General features: G+C 37.7%; 1 protein-coding gene across 4 annotated transcripts; it reads right to left on the bottom strand.

The window, feature by feature from the left end:
* Window positions 1–206: 206 nt before the first annotated feature.
* On the bottom strand, window positions 207–22,350 carry LOC139137063 (lysosomal amino acid transporter 1-like). Of its 4 annotated transcripts, XM_070705021.1 has the most exons (12): window positions 22,195–22,350; window positions 20,417–20,601; window positions 19,380–19,506; window positions 17,933–18,044; window positions 14,739–14,908; window positions 14,049–14,135; window positions 13,564–13,709; window positions 12,808–12,835; window positions 9,836–10,072; window positions 7,627–7,746; window positions 2,911–2,968; window positions 207–2,307 (listed from the first exon to the last, which is right to left on the bottom strand). In XM_070705021.1, the coding sequence occupies exons 1-11, from the start codon at window positions 22,219–22,221 to the stop codon at window positions 2,912–2,914; spliced, it is 1,296 nt and encodes a 431-aa protein (XP_070561122.1). In that variant the 5' UTR covers window positions 22,222–22,350; the 3' UTR covers window positions 207–2,307; window position 2,911. The 4 variants fall into 4 exon arrangements, with proteins under 4 accessions (XP_070561122.1, XP_070561119.1, XP_070561121.1 ...); XM_070705018.1 differs by lacking the exon at window positions 2,911–2,968 and having other exon boundaries at window positions 7,558–7,746; XM_070705020.1 differs by lacking the exon at window positions 2,911–2,968 and having other exon boundaries at window positions 22,195–22,349.
* Window positions 22,351–22,555: the final 205 nt, after the last annotated feature.

The following is a 22,555-nucleotide window of genomic DNA, read 5'->3' as shown; positions in this document are numbered from 1 at the left end:
ATAATGTGCGCAAAGTCAATGGGTCAGGTCTAAGACTTGAATACAAATTTCATGTATCGTGTGAAACGCCAAATAGTGAGTTGTATCAAAGTGAGGACAATTTAAACTCAAAGACTTTGATAGAAATACTGGTACTATTGTGATGCAATGTTTCACAGTCTAGCATAGCAGCCTTATTGGATCACACAGCAAAACAAACTGATGTGTTTATGTTTGTCACCCAAAGTTTGATTGATATTGATTCAGGTATGTCTCAGTCATGGTTCGAACAGGTAAAAATATGTTGATAAATATGTACATTCACATCTTTGCTAAAATATCAGTGTACCACGTTCAAAAATACATTGCCGAGTTTGAACACATTCAGCTCAGAAATGAGTCAATGCTACAGACATGAAAAAACACTAACAAATGGTCGCCTATCAGCCAGCCATATTGGATCATATCACAAAACAAACTGACATGCATATGTATACTGTGGCACAATGTCCTTGTGCCAAGTTTGAATGAAATCAATTGGCACATAAGTGATGATATTAAATAAAAAGAAGCACAAATAGTTGGCACCCTGCCAACATTGTAGAAGTTTTTCCCGACACTGCAGGAACTAAACAAATATGAATCACTATAACATGAAACTCTGCATTAAGCGATCACTCAGTCTACTCTAATCTACTGGTGCATAAAAATCTGAGCTGTTAAAAGTACCCACTTTGTGAGCAAATATTTTTACACAAGTCTTTCCTCGATAGGTAAACAAACAGTATTTGTGGAAACTGCTTATTTGTAAGAGTTGTCAAGTGCATTTGGTCAATAAAATTTCTTCATTAAATAGAGGTAAAAATATGTTTTTTTTTCTGTTATACATGTATTAGAATCATAATTTTTTTTCTGCTTTCATAATTTAGTGACCTTCTCAGATCTTTCATTGTTTTGTATTTCAATATTAAGTCAAAAATGATTGTACTCTTCAGTTATAAACCTGCGTCCTTTTTCAAAGCGCTGTACCGTGTGAGTTGATATTTTCCTGCGGATGTGCAACATATTCACAAGGTTATATCTGATTGGTTGATTGTCACTATTCACTGCAACTTAGGGAGTCTATTTTTATTATTCAATTATAACGGTAAGATTAAGCCACCCAATTGGATAACAGCTTCCGAGACTCTGCACATCAGCCCACTGTTTTGAGTTGTGACCATGTTTCATTGACTGATGCTGTTCTGTTTTCATCTCATTATTGGTCCATGTGGCTTAGACACAAGTAGATACTGGTTGTGGGTTTCCTCTTTAACACGAGTTTTTTGTAAATATACATTACTGTACATCTTGAAACGTAATAAAAATACAACTTGACCTTGGTATTATGCACTACATGCTCCTTACACTTTGAACTTGAAATGCCTATTGATACTGACATAAGGCAAATGCCGAACATTTGAAATTCAAGATACATAATGGCAGTAATGTTTACACCTAAAAAGTGATGTGACAGATTTGCATACATGTGACTTGTAATACTCTGATGCATTTGAAGAATATTACGCCAAGTGTCCTTATGATAGTATTCTACTTGCTGTAAGGTAGAATGTGCCTCATGGACAGATATTACAACTCTCAAATTTGTACAATACAGTTCATCTGGTCCGCTGCTTTTGAAGACTCATTTCAAAGCCCATGGAGGAAATACATGAAACTTTCATCGTCATTTCTTGTGAAGATCTAAATTTTAATATTTCTCTATAGAGTTCCATCGTAACAAATGGACAGCGGCCATTTTGAATTTAAAACTGTGATATGTTTCAGACTGCAAAATTTGCATGTTGACTCCTGATTTGTTTATTTTGAAAGCAACTGTTCCAGTTTCCTGAGAAAAGTTTGAGTAAAAAGTTTAAGTCTCTCAGTTTTGAGGCGCATGCTACCTTAATATCCCTTTCATCATAAATAAATAGTGAGGTAAGTTATGAGATGATATTGGCTAAGTAGGCACTAAACTTTTCTAAAAATCTACAATAAAATCTGCAGTCAAGTTGACCTTGGAGATAAAAAACTTGACTGTATTTGTCATTGTTGTTACAATGTTTTTCAAAATGAACTTGATTTTGCTGTTGTAGCACACTTGGAAACTCAAAAATCCCAGTCAGCTTCTGGCCGTGACCTCCATTCTTCTTCGAACGATTTCTTCTCCGCTTCCGTGGTGCTGCTTCCGAAGTCCGGCATCTGGACCTCGTCGCTGCTCCACTTTTTGGTGTCGTGAGTCGTGGAGTGCACAGTCAGGGTTGCGGGGGCACTCTGGAAATCCTCCCACTGCAGTGAATGATTAACAGAAATGTAACCGAACACACAATGTCAAAAAAAGTTAATTAATAAAACCGGTATTTATTACTCGGCAGGGAGAGGAGACCTCATGTTCTATACCATTCTTAATTTGTTACTGCTATCACTGTAAAGGTACATGCTAACAGCATTCTTTACTATCTAGACATCGGCCAGAAACAGCAGTCCCTACAAGTTGGTATCAACTGAGAAGATTGCTAAGCAAGCACTTTGACATAACGGCAACTAAACAAGCAAAGCTATCAATACGAACACCACTATTGTTAAAGGAAACTTTGTAAAGTGAGTTTATTATCTGTATAGCTCCTACATATCCCTGGCAGCAAGGTGAGTTAATGTATGAAGCATCTATACTTGTTTCATGGACCAGGTAGGACATGCACTGATGACAATGTACCAACCCTCAACATGTCTGCAACTGGTACAGATCATTTATACACACACACATACACAAACATACACACATGGTACATTGACACACACACACACAACAGATTCTGCAGGTAAAATGAAAGAAATAAATACGATGATAATGAAAAGAACTAGAAAAGTTGACAGAAAAAAAATATTTACGCTACAACAACTCAGCAAATGGAGATTTCTCCTCTTCCACTGTTTTTCCAGGGTCACTCTGATATGCAATACGTGTGGAAAATGACCAGATCAAAGCATGTCACATGATTTCAAAATTACACTTCCATGCAATATACCCATGCGAACTACCATGATGTCATTTGCAATGACCTAGGTGTTCTAAGACCTGGACAAAATGCATTACAAGACAGATGACTATATCATTAGGTCTAGAAAGCCATCCTTTTCAGGTACCAGTACTACAGGTTTTCTAACATTAACAACCTACTTTACAAGATAACAAGTACACATACATTGGAAGATGGAAAATATATCATAACCCTGTTACATACAAGCTTATCAACGATTTCAACCTTGATCAAGTCACTTTACACAGTTCTTACGAGAAACTAAAGTGAATTTCCAGGAATAGAACTTAACCCTAATTATGAGTGCCTGTGAAAATATCATCATTGTACTATATGATAAGTTACCAAGAGGAGAGCTAACACAAGTCAAACAATCATTGCAATCAAAAATCAACCAGATTTAATGAGTTACCTGTCAGTGACCTTTTTGAACACAATTTCACCAATATTAACAATAATTTAATATAGATAAGAACATACATAGCACCAAAGAGCAACATTTTGAACCTTGCTGTTCACCGCCATTCCCAATAATTAGGTCCACAGTCATCTTTAATAGCAATGTGTTTGTCCAAAACTTTTACAGTGAAAGGGACAAAGTCAGCCATTTTTCATGAATTTTGTTTGATACGAGATACTACTTATATTGTTTGACATGTTGAAAGATACTGAATGGATTGGTGACCATGAATATATATTCGACCCAGGTTTTAGACAAATTAAATGAAACCATCGCAAAAATGAATTAATGGTCATGACTTTACGTCATAAAACCTGTCCTTCCCCAAGGGATAAAAACTATATTCTATCAAAAGTCATTAAAATCATTATTCAGAAGACTTGCTTTGGGACGGCATCTCTATCTTCTAAATTGTGTACGCTCACAGGCTAAAAAGACATACTCTAATGATGTCTTTCCTTACACAATGTGAAGAACTAGTTTACCCATTTGTAAGTCACATTCACAGTAAATTCGTAAGTCTCACGTTACATTAAATTTCCTTTGGGAATCAGACCAGAAATTTGTGCCTCGAAATTAAAAGACTTAAACGTTTGCTCAAACTTTCCTCAAGGAAACTCCAAACCATTCCTTTTCGGAATCAAGAATGAAAATCAGGCATTGCTTTGCAAAATTTGGCACTGCAGAAACAAATTACCCAAATTTACTGACATTTCAAAATTGCCACCATCCTTACAGGGAAAAATACAATTTTCTATTTTCACAAACAAGATGATAGAAATGTTATTCACTCCAAGAGCTTCAAAATGAGCCCAACAATGGTAGGCCAGAAATGTATCATAAAAAATTTGAGAGTCTGAATATCTGCCGCCAAGCGACTAGCCGTACTCTTATCTTATTGAATGCTTTTTGTACACTCGCATCAGAAAGAAAAAAATTATTTGCTGATGAAGCCAAAATAACAAAATACCATGCAAAGAAGGGACTTTTATCATTTGCAATGCTCAGCTTACAAAGTTCAGCTGTTTATAGTTTTGTTCATTTTAAGATCACCGCTTTGTGTTACTTTGTAGGCCTAGGTAACTGAGCTCATGGGGAGGTAATGTCCACTGTAGAATTACTTTTACGGTGGCATTTCAGCAATTTTGAATTTGCAGCCAATTACCTGACACTTTGAGCATCTTTTAAAAATCCCTTTTATAACACCTGTATTTACATTCATTGGCACACCACGTCTTTATCAATCATACATAATACAACTCTAAATTACTCCACTTCAATTTTCGCAGTTACTCTTATGTATTAAATCTGTACAAACATGAGCCGCCCACATCACACACAGAGTTTTGCCGCGGCTACACAAAGAACGTCCACCCTTTGTAGTGGAGTTTTGTGATTAACCTCATGTACACAAAGCGGTTTTGAAGTGGTTCATTCCCTCTGGCAAACGCTGACAAAAAGGTGATATATGAAGTGCAAGCCTTAAAATTGGTACGGAGAAGGATGATTCTCTAGTTCTAACAGCATACGCAAGGCCATCATGCCGTTCAAGCCATTTACCAAAATGGCATGCTATCAACTAATGTCTGTACTATACCCTATGCCGAGTCTTAACCACGAAACGCACACACTGAGAAAATGGCTGAAGCTTGACTAATGGCCGAATGGAGAGGCATTACTGATATTACTGGTAAGTGCAATCTGCTCCGTCGACCTGTAGTTTCTCATTGCTGATGAGAAGAAAAAACCTGCTAACGTTTAAAAGCTCTAAATGTCAGACAACACATGAAAAAAATGGCAGATGAACAATTGTAATTGCTTTCTCCCTACGGGCACTGTCAGCCTTCACTAGGATTCATCTACAGTATGCTTTCTCTGGTTGTGCTCTGAAACACAGATCCATTGCAACATGGCAAACCCTGTCACAGTCCTGATCTTTTTAAGGAAACAGGACAAGATTTAATGACAATATTTTTCCGCCTTTCAAGTTTGCAAAAATCATTTAGTCCTCTTCTAGCCTAATGAAGCACGTTGTCTGTAATTGTTCTACTTGGGTACACCAGATGCCATCTTTTAAATATTTAGCAGTAGATCTGCAAAGTAACTATTTACTAATCATCACATACTAGACTGAACAGGCTATGAATTATTATTTATTCAGGGCTGCTCAAACCATCTTTGCATAATTCACGAGTTTTGATCTGTGCCATTTCAGGGGAATAAATAATTGGGCGTGAGTATGATTATACAATATGAAGACATCTGATTCAGAATACCAGATGTGTGTTCCGTTATCTTCCTTGAGGCGCCCTCAGGCGACTTGGAATTCTGTTTGATTGTCATGTGATGTAATTGTTGGGGTATCCCGGGACAGTTTTCACTGCCCTTGCTTGCCTTACAGGGGAAGCATGGGCAACTTGCAGAATAAACATGGCAGACAACAGCTTGTATGACATGACGATTATCAAAATCTGATTTACGAAACATGTTTTGAAGTTGTTGTAATATCATCATACGATACAAAACAAAAAGTTTACTTGTCAGATAAATTCAAATCTTGATCTCTCTACTGGGAAGTGATGTAAAAGTCTTTGTACCGAGGGGTTAACCATAAGTCAACATTCTCTGTGTATACGAGCTGAAGACTTTCCTTCTCATAAAAGACGGCTGCACTGCTGAACTTCTGTTGATAATGATACACTGAAACATCACGATTCTTGTGACATAATGGCAATGTCTAAAAATAAACTGGGAAAAACTTTTTAAATTTTTTAATATCTGGCTGAAATTTTGTTTATTCTGACTGCCATTTTGTTCCCTCAGTGACATCCCTCAGAGCCCTGCTATGCCCCAGTTGTGTACGTCTTGATATCATTAACCCTTTGAGCGCCAAAGTCAATTTTTGTTGCCTTTATACAATGTATCCCAGTCAATTTTTTTAAGATTCTTGCCCCAATTTTGATGAAAACTGCAGCCTAGGAAATGTGATGTCCATTTGGTCCAAAATTATCAAAATAATTACAGAAAAATTCATAAAAACTGGCAAAAAGTTTCACTAAAATTTTGGTGGGAAAAATAACAGTACTCAAAGGGTTAAGGGCACCTCACAGAACGCAACTGAATGCGCCTCAGGTATAAGGTATGAAACTTGCAAACTAAAACTCTATTCTTCAAACTCTGACCTTTGACCTGTGACATCATGAGGGGATACCGCAATTAGTGACTAATATTTTAAAATCTGAAGAATGAGATGCCAAGTGTTTCACAGTTACATGTATATCAGATTTGAACAACAGAATCATTCCTGGGGACCTTACAAGTACAAAATCAAACAAAAAGCACAAGGAGAACTCCGTACTGATTTTCAGAAAATATTGACATACTGTATTAAAGGTGACCAGAGATAACTACATGTATGTACGGTGGGCAACATGGAATATACTACCTATGACGTACATGTGATATATAAGCTCTGCATACGCTGGACAGCGAAGCTCAAATTTAAGAGAAACACAGCAATGGAGTGTGAAAAGGAAAATAAAACAAACAACAAAAATAATCACTGTTTGTCGATCGAAAAATTTCCTTTTTCTCTATAAACACACATACAACACAGCAAGGGTAATTTCACCTTACAGACAACACACATGCACCATTTATATATGCTTGCTACACCCATAGTCAATGTATTCTTACCAAGCACTTGAGATAGTCCCCTTAAAAAAGAGCCAACTTGGAACTCTGCTTTGCTGCTATGCCATGTAAACTATGCAACGCACTATTCCACATTTTCACAATTTTCATGTGTTTTTATTTTAATTTAGCGTGAGACTATAACATTGACGATATTTTATGTATAATTTTGAGCGTTTTCGTGGAAGATGGTCTCAAAGAGCATTCTAGACTACATGGAATGTAAGCATTGTGTATTCTTTTTTTTTAAGGATATATAGTGTACTTGTTTTGTGTTTTGTTTTGTTTTGGTTGTTGAGTATGATGGAATGATTCTTGCAAAGTCTACAACACAGCAGTACAAACCTCCAGGTCGGTATTGTCTTGTGACTTATCGGTAGAATCAGAGTTATACACATAATCTGTGACCATTACCCTTGGTTCAACGTCACTGGGCTCCCGGTCCACCTGCAGGAGGACGGTCTCGTCGTCTTCCGAGTCCTCCCGCTCTGCCACATAGCCGTCATCATGGCTAATGTCAATCAGCAGGCCAGTCTGTCAAAAAATCAGATATCAGACTGTAAACGTTACAACCAAATGCATTTAAGTGTATCGATAAAATGGTAAGGAGAACAAAATCAATGTGGTAAAACACCAAAATTGATGTAATAAACGATATTTTAAATTATAATTTAATCATCTCCATCTGCAAAAGTTGAAACACTGTCTATCAGGAGGTCAGACGCCAGTGTCGGTGTTTGTTGATCTGATGGTCTTGTTTTCACTTAATCTGACCTCCTACTGAACAATTTTTCAACTTTTGCAGATTCCTCTATTACCGCTTAGCTGTTAACTGCACCTGACAGTGTAAAACATGTGTATGATACAGTCGTTCCTCATAAAATGCAATTAAAAAATCATTGACCACATTGATTTAAGTGTTGTACTGCTTTGATTTTACTGTTGTTCTTATCAGTTTTTCGATACACTTTAATGCATTTGGTTGTATTCTTACTCGCTTCCTACATCCGTCGTAGAATCCATTTGAAGTACTTTCTGAAGGTATATGTAGGACCCAGTAACCAACTCATTAAATATTCACATAAATCTTTGCTGACATAAAAACTATCAGGATGTAATCTCTCTTAATCCCCAAATGTAAGAACATGAAGATAAATATTGATTAATAAATATTGATTAATGATATCTCATCAAACATTCACACACATCTTTGCTTTCCAAAATCTAGAAGCATATTAATCTTTTGTAATCCTTAAATGTGGGATTATATTAAAATGCTATTTTGCCTATTGCATCAGGATTAAAAGGTAATTCTTACTTGAACTGATAAAGAAGCTATCTCTTTTGTTTTCTCAATCCTGTGCCATGATTAATTAATTTATTTCTGACGGCAAAAAACTTTAACACTGTCAAGAGTGTGAACTATGTCCATGAAAACGTTTTTCCTTCTGAAGCCCATGTATCTTGTCTGAAAATGAGATTGACGGATGAGCAGCATGTGTATCTCTTTTCAAAGCCAGCAACACTGTTTTTGGTCGACATTTTCATTCCATTTTCTGGGCGCCCTGACACAAATATCCCTTCTGTCATGGCTGTGGGGAGACTTATTAGTAAACATGCACAGATGAAGCCTTTGAAATTCGGCAGCCACGATACTGTGCATTTCGTTGTTCTAAGCCTTTCAGGCTTTAACATTTTGGCTGCATCCCTGACGTACCAACTTAACATTGTTCTTGATTGACAAATCTGTTTTCAATTTATTCCTAGGTGGTCAACTTGACCAAACAGAACATTTTGTGAAGCATGTGGGATTGAGTTAAAATTACCGCCAATTCACTTTTAGATCATATATATTCCATATGTTTTGTCCAGGCTATTTTACACTTGTTTTATCTAGCTACGTTGTCACACTGTTTTTTTTTCTGATTTACTTAAACCCTTATTAATGTGATTGTTGATTATGTTCTAACTGTATCACATCTGTGTTGGTGTTCATAATAAATAAATAAATCATATAAATTAATAAATTAATTATTATAAATAAGTGAACAAATATATAAGTACATAATTAAATGCTATATGTTTCTCTTTTTTAAATCATGTAAACTTTCATTACAGTTAACTTGTGGCTGTTTTCATTGAAGTCAGTGGTTGCATACTCCAGATTTGGTTGGTGACATCCTTACCATTGTGAGCTTTACACATCAATAGCACAAATTCTTACATTATATGTAAAGAGCATAGGTAATTATTAACTTCATCCTGAGCATTTCTGTGTGGTGCGATGTTGCTACAAAAAACTGTATAATCAAAGCCAATTTGAATAATTCTTCATAATTCTACAAAATCTAAATTTCTGGAGTTCTTGGTGTGGGAGTATCAGATCAAGCTAGTCCATTAATTCCACATACCAGGATGCAAGGTCATACGTCTCTTTTTCTTTTGCTCTTTGTGTATTGTGTTATGGGGGACTGACTTTGTATAGGTGTTTTGCACCTGTTTTGGTCACCCAATCCTATGTAGACCTTTTTATTTAGTTTACGTCGGATAAATCTTAACAAATAAATAAACAAATAAATAAATAAAATGTCAAAATCACACTGACACTTGAAAGCTTGCCTACCTTCTTATCTCTCGTCTTTTTCCGCAGCGTTTCCAACTCTTCCATTTCAAAGTTTTCAGACTTCCGGCTTTTCTTCAGGTACTTGCTGCTCATTGGTTTGACTGCGATCCACTCCGCGTTCACTTCCTCGACGCCGGCGCCACTCTCGGTGTCGTCGTCGTCCCTCAGCAGCGACATGACGTTACTGACCGTGTTCTTGTTGTCGGTTGTCCTGTTTACGATCATTTGGATAGCGATCTGAGTTGCGAGAGTCAAGGTTCACTGCATGTGTGGTTTTCATGTTGTTTTCGGAGAACCAATCACATTAAAGGTACACTGTCACCTGTTCCAATTTTGCTACAGGTACCATGGAAAGAGAAAATCTAACCAATGACAGATTTTAAGAGGATGGCGGCTTTTTAAAAACATCGCCCTCAAATGGGCATTTTGAATACCAAGGAACGCCCCTTTGACCATATATGGGCATCTTTAGATTACAGGTGACTGTATACCTTTAATCACTGCTATGATAAAATACTTTTATAACCCTAATCTTGTCAGGTCTGTTACTTTCTTATGTGGCTGCTCAGTAAAAAGTGCTATTTTATCAGATTATGCATTTTCACCTACTCATTATGGTATGTTGTATCAGGCTTATTCAGTAAAAATTGTGTCTAGGGTATCTCTGTATTCATGGGTCTTTAAATACTCAAGTCTCTTTTAAAATGCAACATACATGTATGGGACATGCTATGCCTCACTGATTTGAACCAACTTGACTCGATGGTGACATACATCTATGAACTTGGCACAATAAAGGTTAAAGGGAAGGGGGCGTCAGAAGTGCACCTGGGCAACCTTCCTGTTTACAAACAACATATTGCATGCACAATATCTAAGATGCATTGAGTCAACTTAGCTGCATCGTTTAAATTTTACCACGCACATTATGACAAACATGTTTTAACTTTAATCAATTGCCAATGTACCTAGGATACGGTGTTTACGTTAGTCATACAGGGGTCCCTCAGACCTTTGAACAAAGTTTCGACAACCCTTCCAGTTATAGGGACAAGACATTAATTAGTGCCCTGATTTATGTGTCCTCCAAACAGCCACCAGGGCTCGACATAAGCGCTAGCCCACTAGCCCGAGGCTAGTAAATTTTTAAGAGGACTAGTAAAAATGTCGTCGGAGGTAGTCCTGCGGACTAGTGCAATTTTTCAATAGCAGTCCAGGAAAGTTTATCGCTACAAAACTCATGGGACGCCGGGCCACTCATTCGATAAGAATGAACCAAGCCTCAATCATTTTAAAAATAAACTAACTTTTACCCAAACAAATTGGACAGTGAAACAGTGAAGCAAACTTTATTGATCACCAACACTAAAATGAAACAGTTTACCTGCTACGTAGAATCAAATTGTACGGTACATGCCAGTAACATGGTCCCGGGAAACATGGCTCAACGCTGTGCATCAAACAGAATTGTCTGCACGTCGTGCATTTTGGTTTGCTTGAAGCTCATCACTTCGCCTAAAAACATGAGCAACCCCACAATTTTGCTCAAACACTGCATCCTTGCCTTTCAAAGAAGATTTGTCTCAAGATTTCTTCAGGGGCATTCCCAAACAACCTCCGATCGTTCGTAGCCAGCTTGACCCCGCTTTGGAATGTCTCCACATGCTGACCTCCATATATAGTCAAGACCCCCTAGCTTGATTGAAGCTGATCTTAAAAAGAGCCATCTAGCTTGCCAAAACAGTGCTATGGCAAGTTGCTACTGCTTGTACAGGTGAGGGAATTCCTCTCAGATACTAACTTGGTGCAAGCAACTTATTGTTTTGCCATTTTAGTGGAAAAGTGTAAATTATTGGGGCAATAATAGTGAAGTGAACCTTATAACAGTAGTGAAAAAACAACGTATGAAATGGGTGTATCAGACTTCTGGGAGTCATTGGTTATTGCTAATCACATTTTGTTACCAGTAACTGGCAAAAACTCATGAAAGACACAAGCACATGAAATGGTAAAATGCAACATTTTTACAATTAAAAACTAAATTTTTCACAAACCATTATTACAAATGAGAGGTCCTCCCCACAAGCTGGTCAATTTTAAAATGTGATATATGTCAAAAATATGAAGGCACTCCACAGGAACATTTGTGAATGGCTGTACGAATTTCAGTTCTGGTGAAACAAATCTGTCCTCACCATGAACAAACATGTTCTTTGCCAATTAGTGGTGCACTACCTGAGCTATGAAGAATTTTCCAACAAATTAATCCCTACGTCTTATTTTATTCTTAATGGCAATAGGCTATTTTCATGACCTTTCCTACTACACTAGATATTTTATTCAGGTCATTTTAGTGCTTTATATATGATTCAAAGTTAAACATTTTGCAGTAAGCAAATGTGCTAGTCTTGCATGAAAAAATAATCGCAATCATACCAATCCATAATCCAATAACACTAGGTCAGAATTTGTAAGACAATAGTTGTAAACATAGACACAAAACAGCACAGAACAGACAGTAAATAGACGGTACACAAACAAAGTCACATTCGTGAAAGAAAGATACATGGACCTCTGGTTATTGGGTTTAAAAACCTTTGTGAAAAAAAATATAGAATGGTCATATACACCTCTTTCCAACATGAGAGCAACATTTGGCTTTGCTTGAGCAGGACTAGTAGATTTCATTTAGGACTACTAAAAATGAACTGCTACTAGTCCTTCGGGCTAGTGGATGATTTGACCTTGCATCGAGCCCTGGCCACCTTGTCCACAAAGAGAATCCCTAAACAACAGATCCCTATGGTAGCATGGTGGTGAATTGTTAATTGTTTGAACCCTAAACGTAGATCGGACAAAATCCAGAGGCACTTTCTTCCATGTACCTCATAGCTTGGATACTGGATCTACTGCAAATGTTGTACAGGGCTTACAACATAGCACAGAGTTGTTGACAACAAAATAAAGGATACACCAAGATCAAGACCAGCTAAACAAAGTCTGAAAAGGTAAACAATGCAAGCAACGTTAAGGCAGAATGCACCTTGGGGACAGGTATTCGTTCTCTCAAACTTTTACAATTATCTTCCGATCTGCCATTTGTAGGGGCTCATATTAAAGCACTTGAAGAAATAAAACTTTCACTGTCTTAGTTTTTTGAAAATCGAAATTTTTAAAACTCTTCTGTAGAGTTAATGCAGGGACGGCAGTCATTTTGAATTTCAGATATCCGTAAGTTACACGTTATTTGTTTCTCTATTACCAAAATTTGTATGGTGATCCCTTTTATTCTTGATTCGGTGAGAAAAAGGTTACATTGAGGAAAGTCTGAACAAAAGGAATAAATTTTTATTTTCGAGGTGCATGCTACCTTAAGTCTGGCATGGAATGGAGTCAGTGACTTGATATTTCAATATGATTTAACTTTTTCAGCAAAGGTCACTTGTTTAGTTCTTATCATAACTAATTGGATCTATGATCATTGTACATGTATCTGTTAGGAATTTCCAGATCAAAGGAATAAATGCCGGAAGACATAGTTGGATGACAGAACATATTGGGTAATTATTTCCCGGATAATCAGTGTTCTATTGTACACTGTTGAGCTAAATTACATTGAGAGAAAAAGAGTCCAGCTTTGGCGACTGGTGTAGGTTTTGCATAGAGCTTCAATTTGCAAATATTCAAGTACTTAACAAGCCATGAATGTAATACAACGGTCTACTTACAAGCCGAGTAACCATGGCAATGCATTCAGTACAAAATCAAGCGCTAGACTTTGCGTGACGACTGCTACGCTGTATGTCACACCCCCTACCATGCACAGTAAATGAAAAAATATTCTGCTCCAGGTTGGTATAGTAGAAGCGGCATACTGGAAAAAAAAAAGTTATAGAAGAGACAATGAATTTACAAGGTATCGTGGCTGGCAGGTGTGAGGTGTCACAGGGTCTGATGTTTAAATTGTCGTGTACATGTACAGTGTTGTACTTCTCTTGTATCTGCACATCATTTAGTATTTTTTGAACACTGTACTTAGAAAGGTGCCGGCGAAATACACAACCTGAGAGTCATTACAACAGTTACATGTTCACTGACTGTGCGCTACAGTATACATGTACGTTCAAACTTTCAAGTGGGCGCAAATTGCAACCTGATCATTCTGGGTGACAAAGCAGGCATCACACAAACAACACAATTGCCCGACACTCACAATTTCGCATATCGTTGGTAGCCGTGACAACCAATAGAACATGGCAGCAATAGCTCCTAGAACGTACCCAATTTTCACATTTTCTCCCTGCAACAGAAACGGAATAAGGTGTTCTAAATTCCGTATGGTGATTTCATGACCATGTGGGTTAAATGAAACTTTATGAAGTCACTGCTTTTCTCCCATAACTTTATTGTACTTTCTGCAAGCCGATACATTTCTGGCAAAATGCGATTGTTGGATCTTAAACTTTCTAGAGTTCTTTTGTACAAATAGTCGGCAGTTTGAGTGGACTGGATTTGACAGCTGGCATGAAACTTGAGTGTTTGCTATATCGTTTACATGGAAAATTAAAAATTTAATCTTTTTCTCTTCCAGCTAAAACAGAATAGTTACCATTTTGAATTTAGAATATTGGTGAAAATTTGAGCTTATTGACTTCCTCAATCTGGAGCTCATCATGATGAGTCCTGCTTGTTATCCTTGATTAGGAAAGAAGCTAATTTAAATGTATCCTTGAGCAAAGTACTGGTATGAGCGCAAGATGACAATTTTCAGCGGCAAGTTATCATAGTACACATATGTCCTAATTTTCAAGCCAAATTTTCATTCTTTAAAATGTCATATGCATGCACAAAGTAGAGAAGCTGGATCAATGAATAATAGATACTTTGAAATTATGATCCTTACCTCTGGAAGGGACAACAAAACCCGCCCTGTTTTAAGGACACGCTGATTACCCATACTATAATCCTGGAAGATGGTGTTGCTTAAGTAAATCCCGGAAACTATCCAGGGAATAATAAAACAGTACACCTGTTCGCTCTGCTGCCGTCGTTTTCGCTTCCATAGGCTTGTAGCTGTCAGGATGCAAAGATAAAAGCTTGCTTCAGTCTAAGTACTGTACGCATGCACTTTGAAGAAATGCATATAGCTTTGAACTCATATCCCAGGCAAACATTGTCTTGCTTTGTCGTTGAGGTAGAATGTGCCTCGGGGACAGATATTCAGACTTTCAAACTTTTCAAACTTTTCACAATACTCTTTAGGTCTACCACTTGCCTGGGCTCATTTTGATGCTTATTGAGTAAACAAAGCTTTCGCTTGGATGCTTAGTTTTGTAAAAATGGGAAATTTCATTTTTCCCCCATAAGATAACCCAGGGATGACCGCCATTTTGATTTTCAAATCAGTAAAATATTTTTCGCTAGAACCAAAATTTGTGTGTGACCCCTGATTTTTATTAATGATTTTGAAAGAAAATGGTTGACAATTTGCTTTAAAACGAAAATTTTGAGCAAAAGTTTATTTGTCTGTCATTTTCGAGGTGCGAACTACCTTAACTATCTGAGCGCCAAAGTCAATTTTTGTCGCCTTTATAAAATTTTGTCGCCTTTATAAAATATACATCAGACAAATTTTTTCAGATTTTTGCCAAAAGTTTGGTAAAAAACTGTAGCTGATGAAATGTGATGTCCAATTAATTCAAAATTATCAAAAAAATTACACAGAACTTCATAAAAATTTGTAAAATGTCACACTAAAATTTTTTAAAGCACTCAAAGGGTTAAACAGCCAGTAGCCATAACTTTTCATGATTGCTTTCATTATTTTCTGTTTTGTTTGTAAACTACAGTTGACACGGAGCATTTTGAGATGCAATAACCTGTACAAGTGTACTCTACTTTGTGGAGCATTTTGAGATACAATAACCTGTACATGTGTAGACTGCATTTTTATTGTTGACAAGTGAGTTTTGGTTTGGACTAGAAAAAGTGAAGAACGTCTCAGCGTTTAACATAACTGTGCAGACGCTGTTGACATCCTGAAAAGTGGGATGCTTCTATGGGGACCACGTGTAAACCAAGAACTAGCAATTAACATGCTTAAAGGTGGTGAAAAATTTGTCACCTTTCTGTAATATTAAGAAAACAGGGAATACGTGTACTTGCGTAAATTCAGTGTACAAAATGAAGACAGAACATAACTGCAAACATGTTAAAAATTACCCCATTGCTGAATGGCAAACACATGATTTCGTTTTTGATCTCTGGACAAAATGGATTTTTCCTGTTATGATTTTAACTAATACATATTAGTTTATTACCAGAATGCAAAGCAAAGCTGCTATCCAATTCCCTACACATAGGTCAACATATCAGTTCAGTAAATTTTTGATTGGATTTGAACTCACAACGTATGCCACCCAGTCACCTAGTGTAGACATTACAGTCAAAACAATTAGTTTAGGCCAAACCATGAATGTGAAAGGTTTAAGGTACATGTACTATTTCTGATATGCTCTGCTATTGGTAAAAGTCACAGAACTAAAATCTATTGAGAATATCTATACTTTGATTGTTTAAACAAAATCATTGTTGTCTTTTAATACATGTACCTTAAGAGAAGATTAATGGTCATTTCCGCAATATTTTTGATCTACCATGAACACTGAAGGGAGTATGCTACAAACTGTGTTGCTACATGTATTGGATCAGACAGGATGCTTGCTGGCTTGTAGTGGTACATGCCCAAGTCTACCTCAGAGGGCGCTGTTTCTCACTTGCAGCATGGCACGATGCATGCTCCAATTTCTAAAGTTTTTACAGACTCAGAGTGTTAAGTGATACTACGTAGTGAAAACTTTCATCGGGGAATAGCTCCAAAAAATCAGCAATCAAACACAGTGGAAGAGACATCACATGCAGTCCGCATAAAAATTGCAGACCGAGAGGCATTGGAAAAGATGCTACTGGCATATATGCTGTTATTTAATCCATTCCACAACACACCTCTCTGGCTGCTCACATGATTTTTCACTCAATCAGACAAATCCAGGCGACAACATTAACTTGTGTATACATTGGTCAACAAACGGGAGAAAGTCATAATTGGGAATATATTGGTCAGGTTTCTGTTACATGAGCAGTCACTCTGGCTATACACGTACATGTGTATGTTTGAAAGATGTTGAGAGTAATATGACACAACAAATCACACCTGGCATATGATGTTAATGTTTTCACGTCAAGCTAAGACTGAACAAAACCTCCCTACGGCTTTTCTCACTGTCTTCTGGTACATGTATGTCCACGCTGAAATATATCCTGCGATAATATCTACACACACTGTACAACTTAAGTTTATGGCGCTGTCACATTAAGTTTCATTTGAAACATACTGGCGCTAGTATGTTTTTTTTCATTCCAGGAAAAATAGCTCTTACTGTTGACGATATTTTTAATACGTTTGTTCCTGAAAACCAGCTTGCTTTTTTTACTTGTCTCTTAGACAGAGCTAAAACGCGGTCTTGAAAACACCATGTACACAGTGTTATCATTGATGAGCGACATGTTACCGCTAACAAATGAATTGCTGTCTGGACTAGAATCCAGCTGCCAAAATATAACATTGAACATTTCACAGATACCTGTAGAGGCTGTGTTGACAAGTTCAAGGCTATGATTTTCATGATGACTGGGAGTTTAGAACAAGACGATGTAATTTTTTACACACACAACAAAAATAATAGAAAGTGAATCACAAGTCACAGCTAACTGAGCTTTAAGGGTACAGTCAACTCTCCCTGCAATCTTTACCATGGTTTAGAAGTCATGTTACGGAGGATCCTAAACTTGTGTATCAATTCAGTCCCGTTTAAGGGAATGACAAAATTGTCACTAAGATTCCTGAAACCATTTACCACAAATTCCCAAACCTTAGGAAGAACACTTCGTTTTTTATCTCTACACCTACATGTACAGTACTCGAGGCAATCACTGATTTTGGAGAAGATACATGTTTCATTCAGCAGAATATATTATCATAATGTAATTAACTTATGCTAAAATGAAGGACTATGTCCCTGTAAGTCTTTTGCTCACCGCATGAGTCCTTGCATGTGTTGAAGTAGCGATTGTAGCAGCCACACTTCACGCAAAAATACTGGAGAAAGAAAACTGCGTCCATAAATATAAAATAACCGGCTGTAAAAATCTGTCGGAAACAAAGAAGAGTGAGAGAGATTACAAAAATGTCAGCTTTTCAATTATTCAGCCTAGGCAAAGCCTGTTCTAGAAAGCCATGATAAAATCCTAGCTTAATCCAATATCAATGTCTCCTCTTGATGTGTTGATTTTTAATGAGTACAGGATTAACATGTTTCGTATGTGATCTCTTACCAAGGTTTTTTTCTTTTGTGCCATAGGCAAACTCTGTCCTCCCCTTCATATCAGTGCTGAGAAAAACAGGATTGCAAAGGCCACACTTAGACTAGTAATATCTGCTCTTAGCAAATGAAATTGCATGAGGGGTGAGGGGATCTGGCTCGAATAGTTTTGACAACATGGCTGCTTTTTGTATTAACTCTTTGAGTACTGTAATTTTTCCCCAAAAAATTCTAGTGCCAATTTTTTTTCACAATTATTATGATAATTTTGGAGCAAATGGACATAACTTTTCATTGTCTACAATTCATGATCAAAATGGTAGGAAAAATCTGGAAAAAATTGTCTTGATCTGGAAAAAATTGTCTGCATTATATTTTTGAAAGGTGACAAAAATTGACTTTGGCACTCAAAGGATTTAGGTTGAATGCATCTTGGGGGGGCAGATATTCAGACTCTCAAACTTTCATTGTAACAATACTATTTGAGTCTACCACTCATGGGAGCTCATTTTGGTGTCCACGGAATAAAATGAAAACTTTCATTGGCTTGTTTCTGTGAAAATTGAAAATTTAGTGTTTCTACCTTGAGCTAACAAACTGATGACAGCCATTTTGACTTTCAAGAGTCAGTGAACATTGCAATTCTTCATTTGAAAAAGAGATCATTTGAAGTTTTCTTATTGAAAATTTGAGCAAACATTATCAAATCTTTCTATTTCAAGGTGCAAGCAACCTTAAAGATATTTTGTTTATAACGGTAGTGAAAGCTACAGTGCATGTTGCAAAAGTTTAGCAGTTGAGTTTTCAATCAAATCATAGCAGTCTTTTGATCCATTTACACAAAATGCATCTCCAGTTTACCTCTGTCTATAGCAACTTTATATTCACAATAGTAGTAGTGTTTGGTGAGTAATGCACCAAATACAGAAAATACACAGGTTTTTTCCAACTTTTAGTTTCATATCTGAGGTAAATTGATCCGACGATACGTCCAAATCACTTTCAGGTTGAAAAATCAATTCGCAAGTGTGGTCTATGACCTTCAGGAAATTTTCACCAAATGACAGTTTTATTCGCATTTTGCGAGTGTGGCAAATGCCAGCACGAACACTGCGACAGAGAGAAGTGTACACAGTACACTTGTCGATCTCAGCAATACTCACTTGTGAACCCAGCTGTTTTGTGTAAATAGCACCCATCAAATTACATATGTCTGCCACAGTCATATGTACAAGATAAAGAAAAGATTTTGCACTTGTGTTTGCATCGCTCTGGCGTATTCTGAATAATCTGAAAGCATAAAAGGAGCAAAGAAACATCATATATGGCAACAGTAATATCAGGAAAGAATGAGATGTCCTTTTGTTCAGCCCTTGATATAAATGTTAAAGCCACAAATGCTGTGAATGTGTAGTAAACTTATCTCCAATACCCTCACTTTTCCAAGAGTTTTCTTTGAATAAGACACATTAAAGACTGAAAAAGTGTATAGCACTATCATAAATGTCGAAAGTGTCATGTAAATTCCAATATTTTTACATCATTTTTGATTTCTGCTCGCCGTTTTCAAAAAACTAATCATGTGACAGAGAAAAAAGATTACAACAACAAATGTTGGGGCTATTGGGGTTTAAGCTTGTGTGCAGAATTATTGAAATTTTAATGTTGGACATATAAGGCCATAACAAAAGGTAGTGCTAGAAAATCACTAATTTTAGCGGGAAATTAGTTTCACCTTCTCAAATTTCACAATTTTGACGTCTGAGACATTTTCACCTGTATGAAAGGATACCATTCTGCGAAGCTGTCAAGACACTGCTTATATCAAGAAAATTGAATTATTCAATGACATGGAAAACCACATTCACCCTTTCCAAAGTGAACACTGAGGGTGCTGTTCTGTAGAACTACTTTAGCGAGCTCAGTTTTCAGGGCCTCTTTACTCTTATGACTTCTTGAAAAGTGATAAACATCACATAATCACATTCAATACAGGGAGAGGTCACACATGAACTATTACAACCTGATGAAGGTTTGTCACAAACGTCAAGGAGAATTCTGAGGTACACATTTCCCATGCAACACACATAGCATTGATACAACACTGGCTTGCTGGAATCACTCAAATGCCAATTCCTGATTTTCCTTGAGGAAGGAAATAAGCAACTACTGCATAGTATATACGTAACCTATGACTCACATTATATGTGCCATCAACCATATAAATACAGAAATTATTCCTGTGTAAAATCCAGCATATTGCACTGATGTCTCCACACATTGGTGGAAGTACTTTTGAATCGGCTGAGAGCAGTTGTCTGTAGCTGAGTTGAAGTCTGTGTGTTCCATGGTCTCTCTTAGGACTCGACTAATGCCGGAGTCAACCTGTCGGAGAGAGAAAGAGAATAGATAGTGTGACTCCGGAGCTCTCTTATTTAGCTCGATCGTGGAGATCATACCCTTGGTAATACCTTCAGGGTTCCATGATATGATTTGCTGAAGTAAACTACCACAGACCATGGAGCTACCTCCATGCACAGACAGAGGTCGCAGTCGGCCTATAGGCAACCTCAAGTTCAAGTTATGCCTAATTAAACCCATTGGCAGTACATGTGGGGAGGGCTGCTGTTACACCTGGACGCTTCAGCCTGCCCAATGTTCCGTCACAGTCCTTCCACATTTGTGGAAGGACTGTGGTTCTGCCAATCGATCCGGGGTTTACCTCCAGGGGTATTATCATATCAGAATTATTACTTACGAAATTACGTCCATGCATGATCATGCATGTCAACGCCTAGCTGCGGTGCTGTAGGTGGAGGGGTTGCCTGGGTATTTGGGTCAGACGGTTTGCTATAGTACTGCTGCTAATCAAGGCGTAGCTCTCAACACCAGCATGAAGCTATCAACCACGGTCCCTCTATCCAGGATAGAGGGACTGTGTATCAACATACACAAGCGGTTGCTGCAAAATTGTAGCGCTACGGTGCGGCGGTCGGTGAGTTTTGTTTTTTTCGACATCGCTCACCAGTAGAGCTACAATGCCGAAGGCCCTGTAGCATACAAAATAAGCGCGCCACACATGGCGCGGCATTTTCATGTAAAATCCCGCATATTAACTGCATTTGGTCGTACCGATTTATCACTACTGAAGACTAAACACTATACTACACTAACCTTGTCGTTTATGGGGTTTGGTATTAGCGCGAACACGTCGATCGCGTTCCATAAACATTGAGCGTGTTTCTGGGAGCCGCCATTACCGGAAGTTGGTAATGGCGGCTCCAAGAAATGTTTTGGAACGCGATCGACGTATTTGAACAAATACCAAACCCCATAAACGACAAGGTTAGTGTAGTATAGTGTTTAGTCTTCAGTAGTGATAAATCGGTACGACCAAATGCAGTAAATATATGGGATTTTACATCAAAATGCCGTGCCATGTGCAGCGTGCTTATTTTGTATGCTACAGGGGCTTCGGCATTGTAGCTCTACTGGTGAGCGATGTCGCAAAAACCAAAACTCACCGACCGCCTCACCGTAGAGCTACAATTTTTCAACAACATACACAAGCGGTTGCTTTTGATCAATGATTTGATCGTGGATTTTTGTACATCCATGATCTGATCGAACCGGTAACAGAAAGACATAATTTCTCTTGAATGCAGCATGCCGTTACAGTCAGAATTCCAACGATCACACAAAGTCTAGCGAAAACATACCGTTCGCTATGATGTCCACACAGACACACATTATAATTGTAGTACACAACTTCCTGTATTGTACGAGTTCATCTACATGACTGTGACACATATGTCCACGGCCTTACGTCATGTATGATGAAATTCTCTTCTGTTAAACATAAAATGTGTCATATATTTGATATATAGCAGCCAGAGCACTTATACCAGCCTGGTCACAGGGCGACAATATGTTAGTTGGATATTTTTGCCCCAAAACACCAAATTTCTTTTTACTCACCGAAAGCTGACTCCTGCCGTCCGCCATGTTTAAATGCCTAATGCGCTTGCGCAGTGACACGTTCTTGATTTCACCCTGAAAAGGGTGAGAAGTTGTGTCATGAACGAAATAACGCGTCAATTTTGCCACGCGTACCTACAATACATCAACAAGTTCACAGTGTACAGCCCGGTGGCTGAGGTTCACTACCGCCTGTCGTGGGGTAAGGATATACGACAATGCACGGTCACTTGTGGTCGGTCTATCCCGCTCGGCGTCTATGCCCCCATAGACGTGTGTACATATGCTTGAGAAAGGCGTGTGTACACACGTTTATGGGTGCATAGACGCCGAGCGGAATAGACCGATCACAAGTAACTGT

The sequence above is a fragment of the Ptychodera flava genome, chromosome 7 (genome assembly GCF_041260155.1).
Source record: "Ptychodera flava strain L36383 chromosome 7, AS_Pfla_20210202, whole genome shotgun sequence".
Taxonomy (NCBI): Eukaryota; Metazoa; Hemichordata; class Enteropneusta; family Ptychoderidae; genus Ptychodera; species Ptychodera flava.
Note: the sequence above shows the minus strand (reverse complement) of the source record. Positions and strands in the feature narration are given on the sequence as shown.

What these genes read in the sequence shown, in the direction of transcription:
- LOC139137063 (XM_070705018.1), bottom strand. Translation starts at nt 22,221, where the DNA reads ATGGCGGACGGCAGGAGTCAGCTTTCG. An exon ending in TTTTGTTGTCCCTTCCAGAG is followed by an intron (nt 14,136 to 14,738) that starts GTAAGGATCATA and finishes TTTCTGTTGCAG; the next exon opens with GGAGAAAATGTGAAAATTGG. An exon ending in TTGCCATGGTTACTCGGCTT is followed by an intron (nt 12,836 to 13,563) that starts GTAAGTAGACCG and finishes TTACCTTTTCAG; the next exon opens with ACTTTGTTTAGCTGGTCTTG.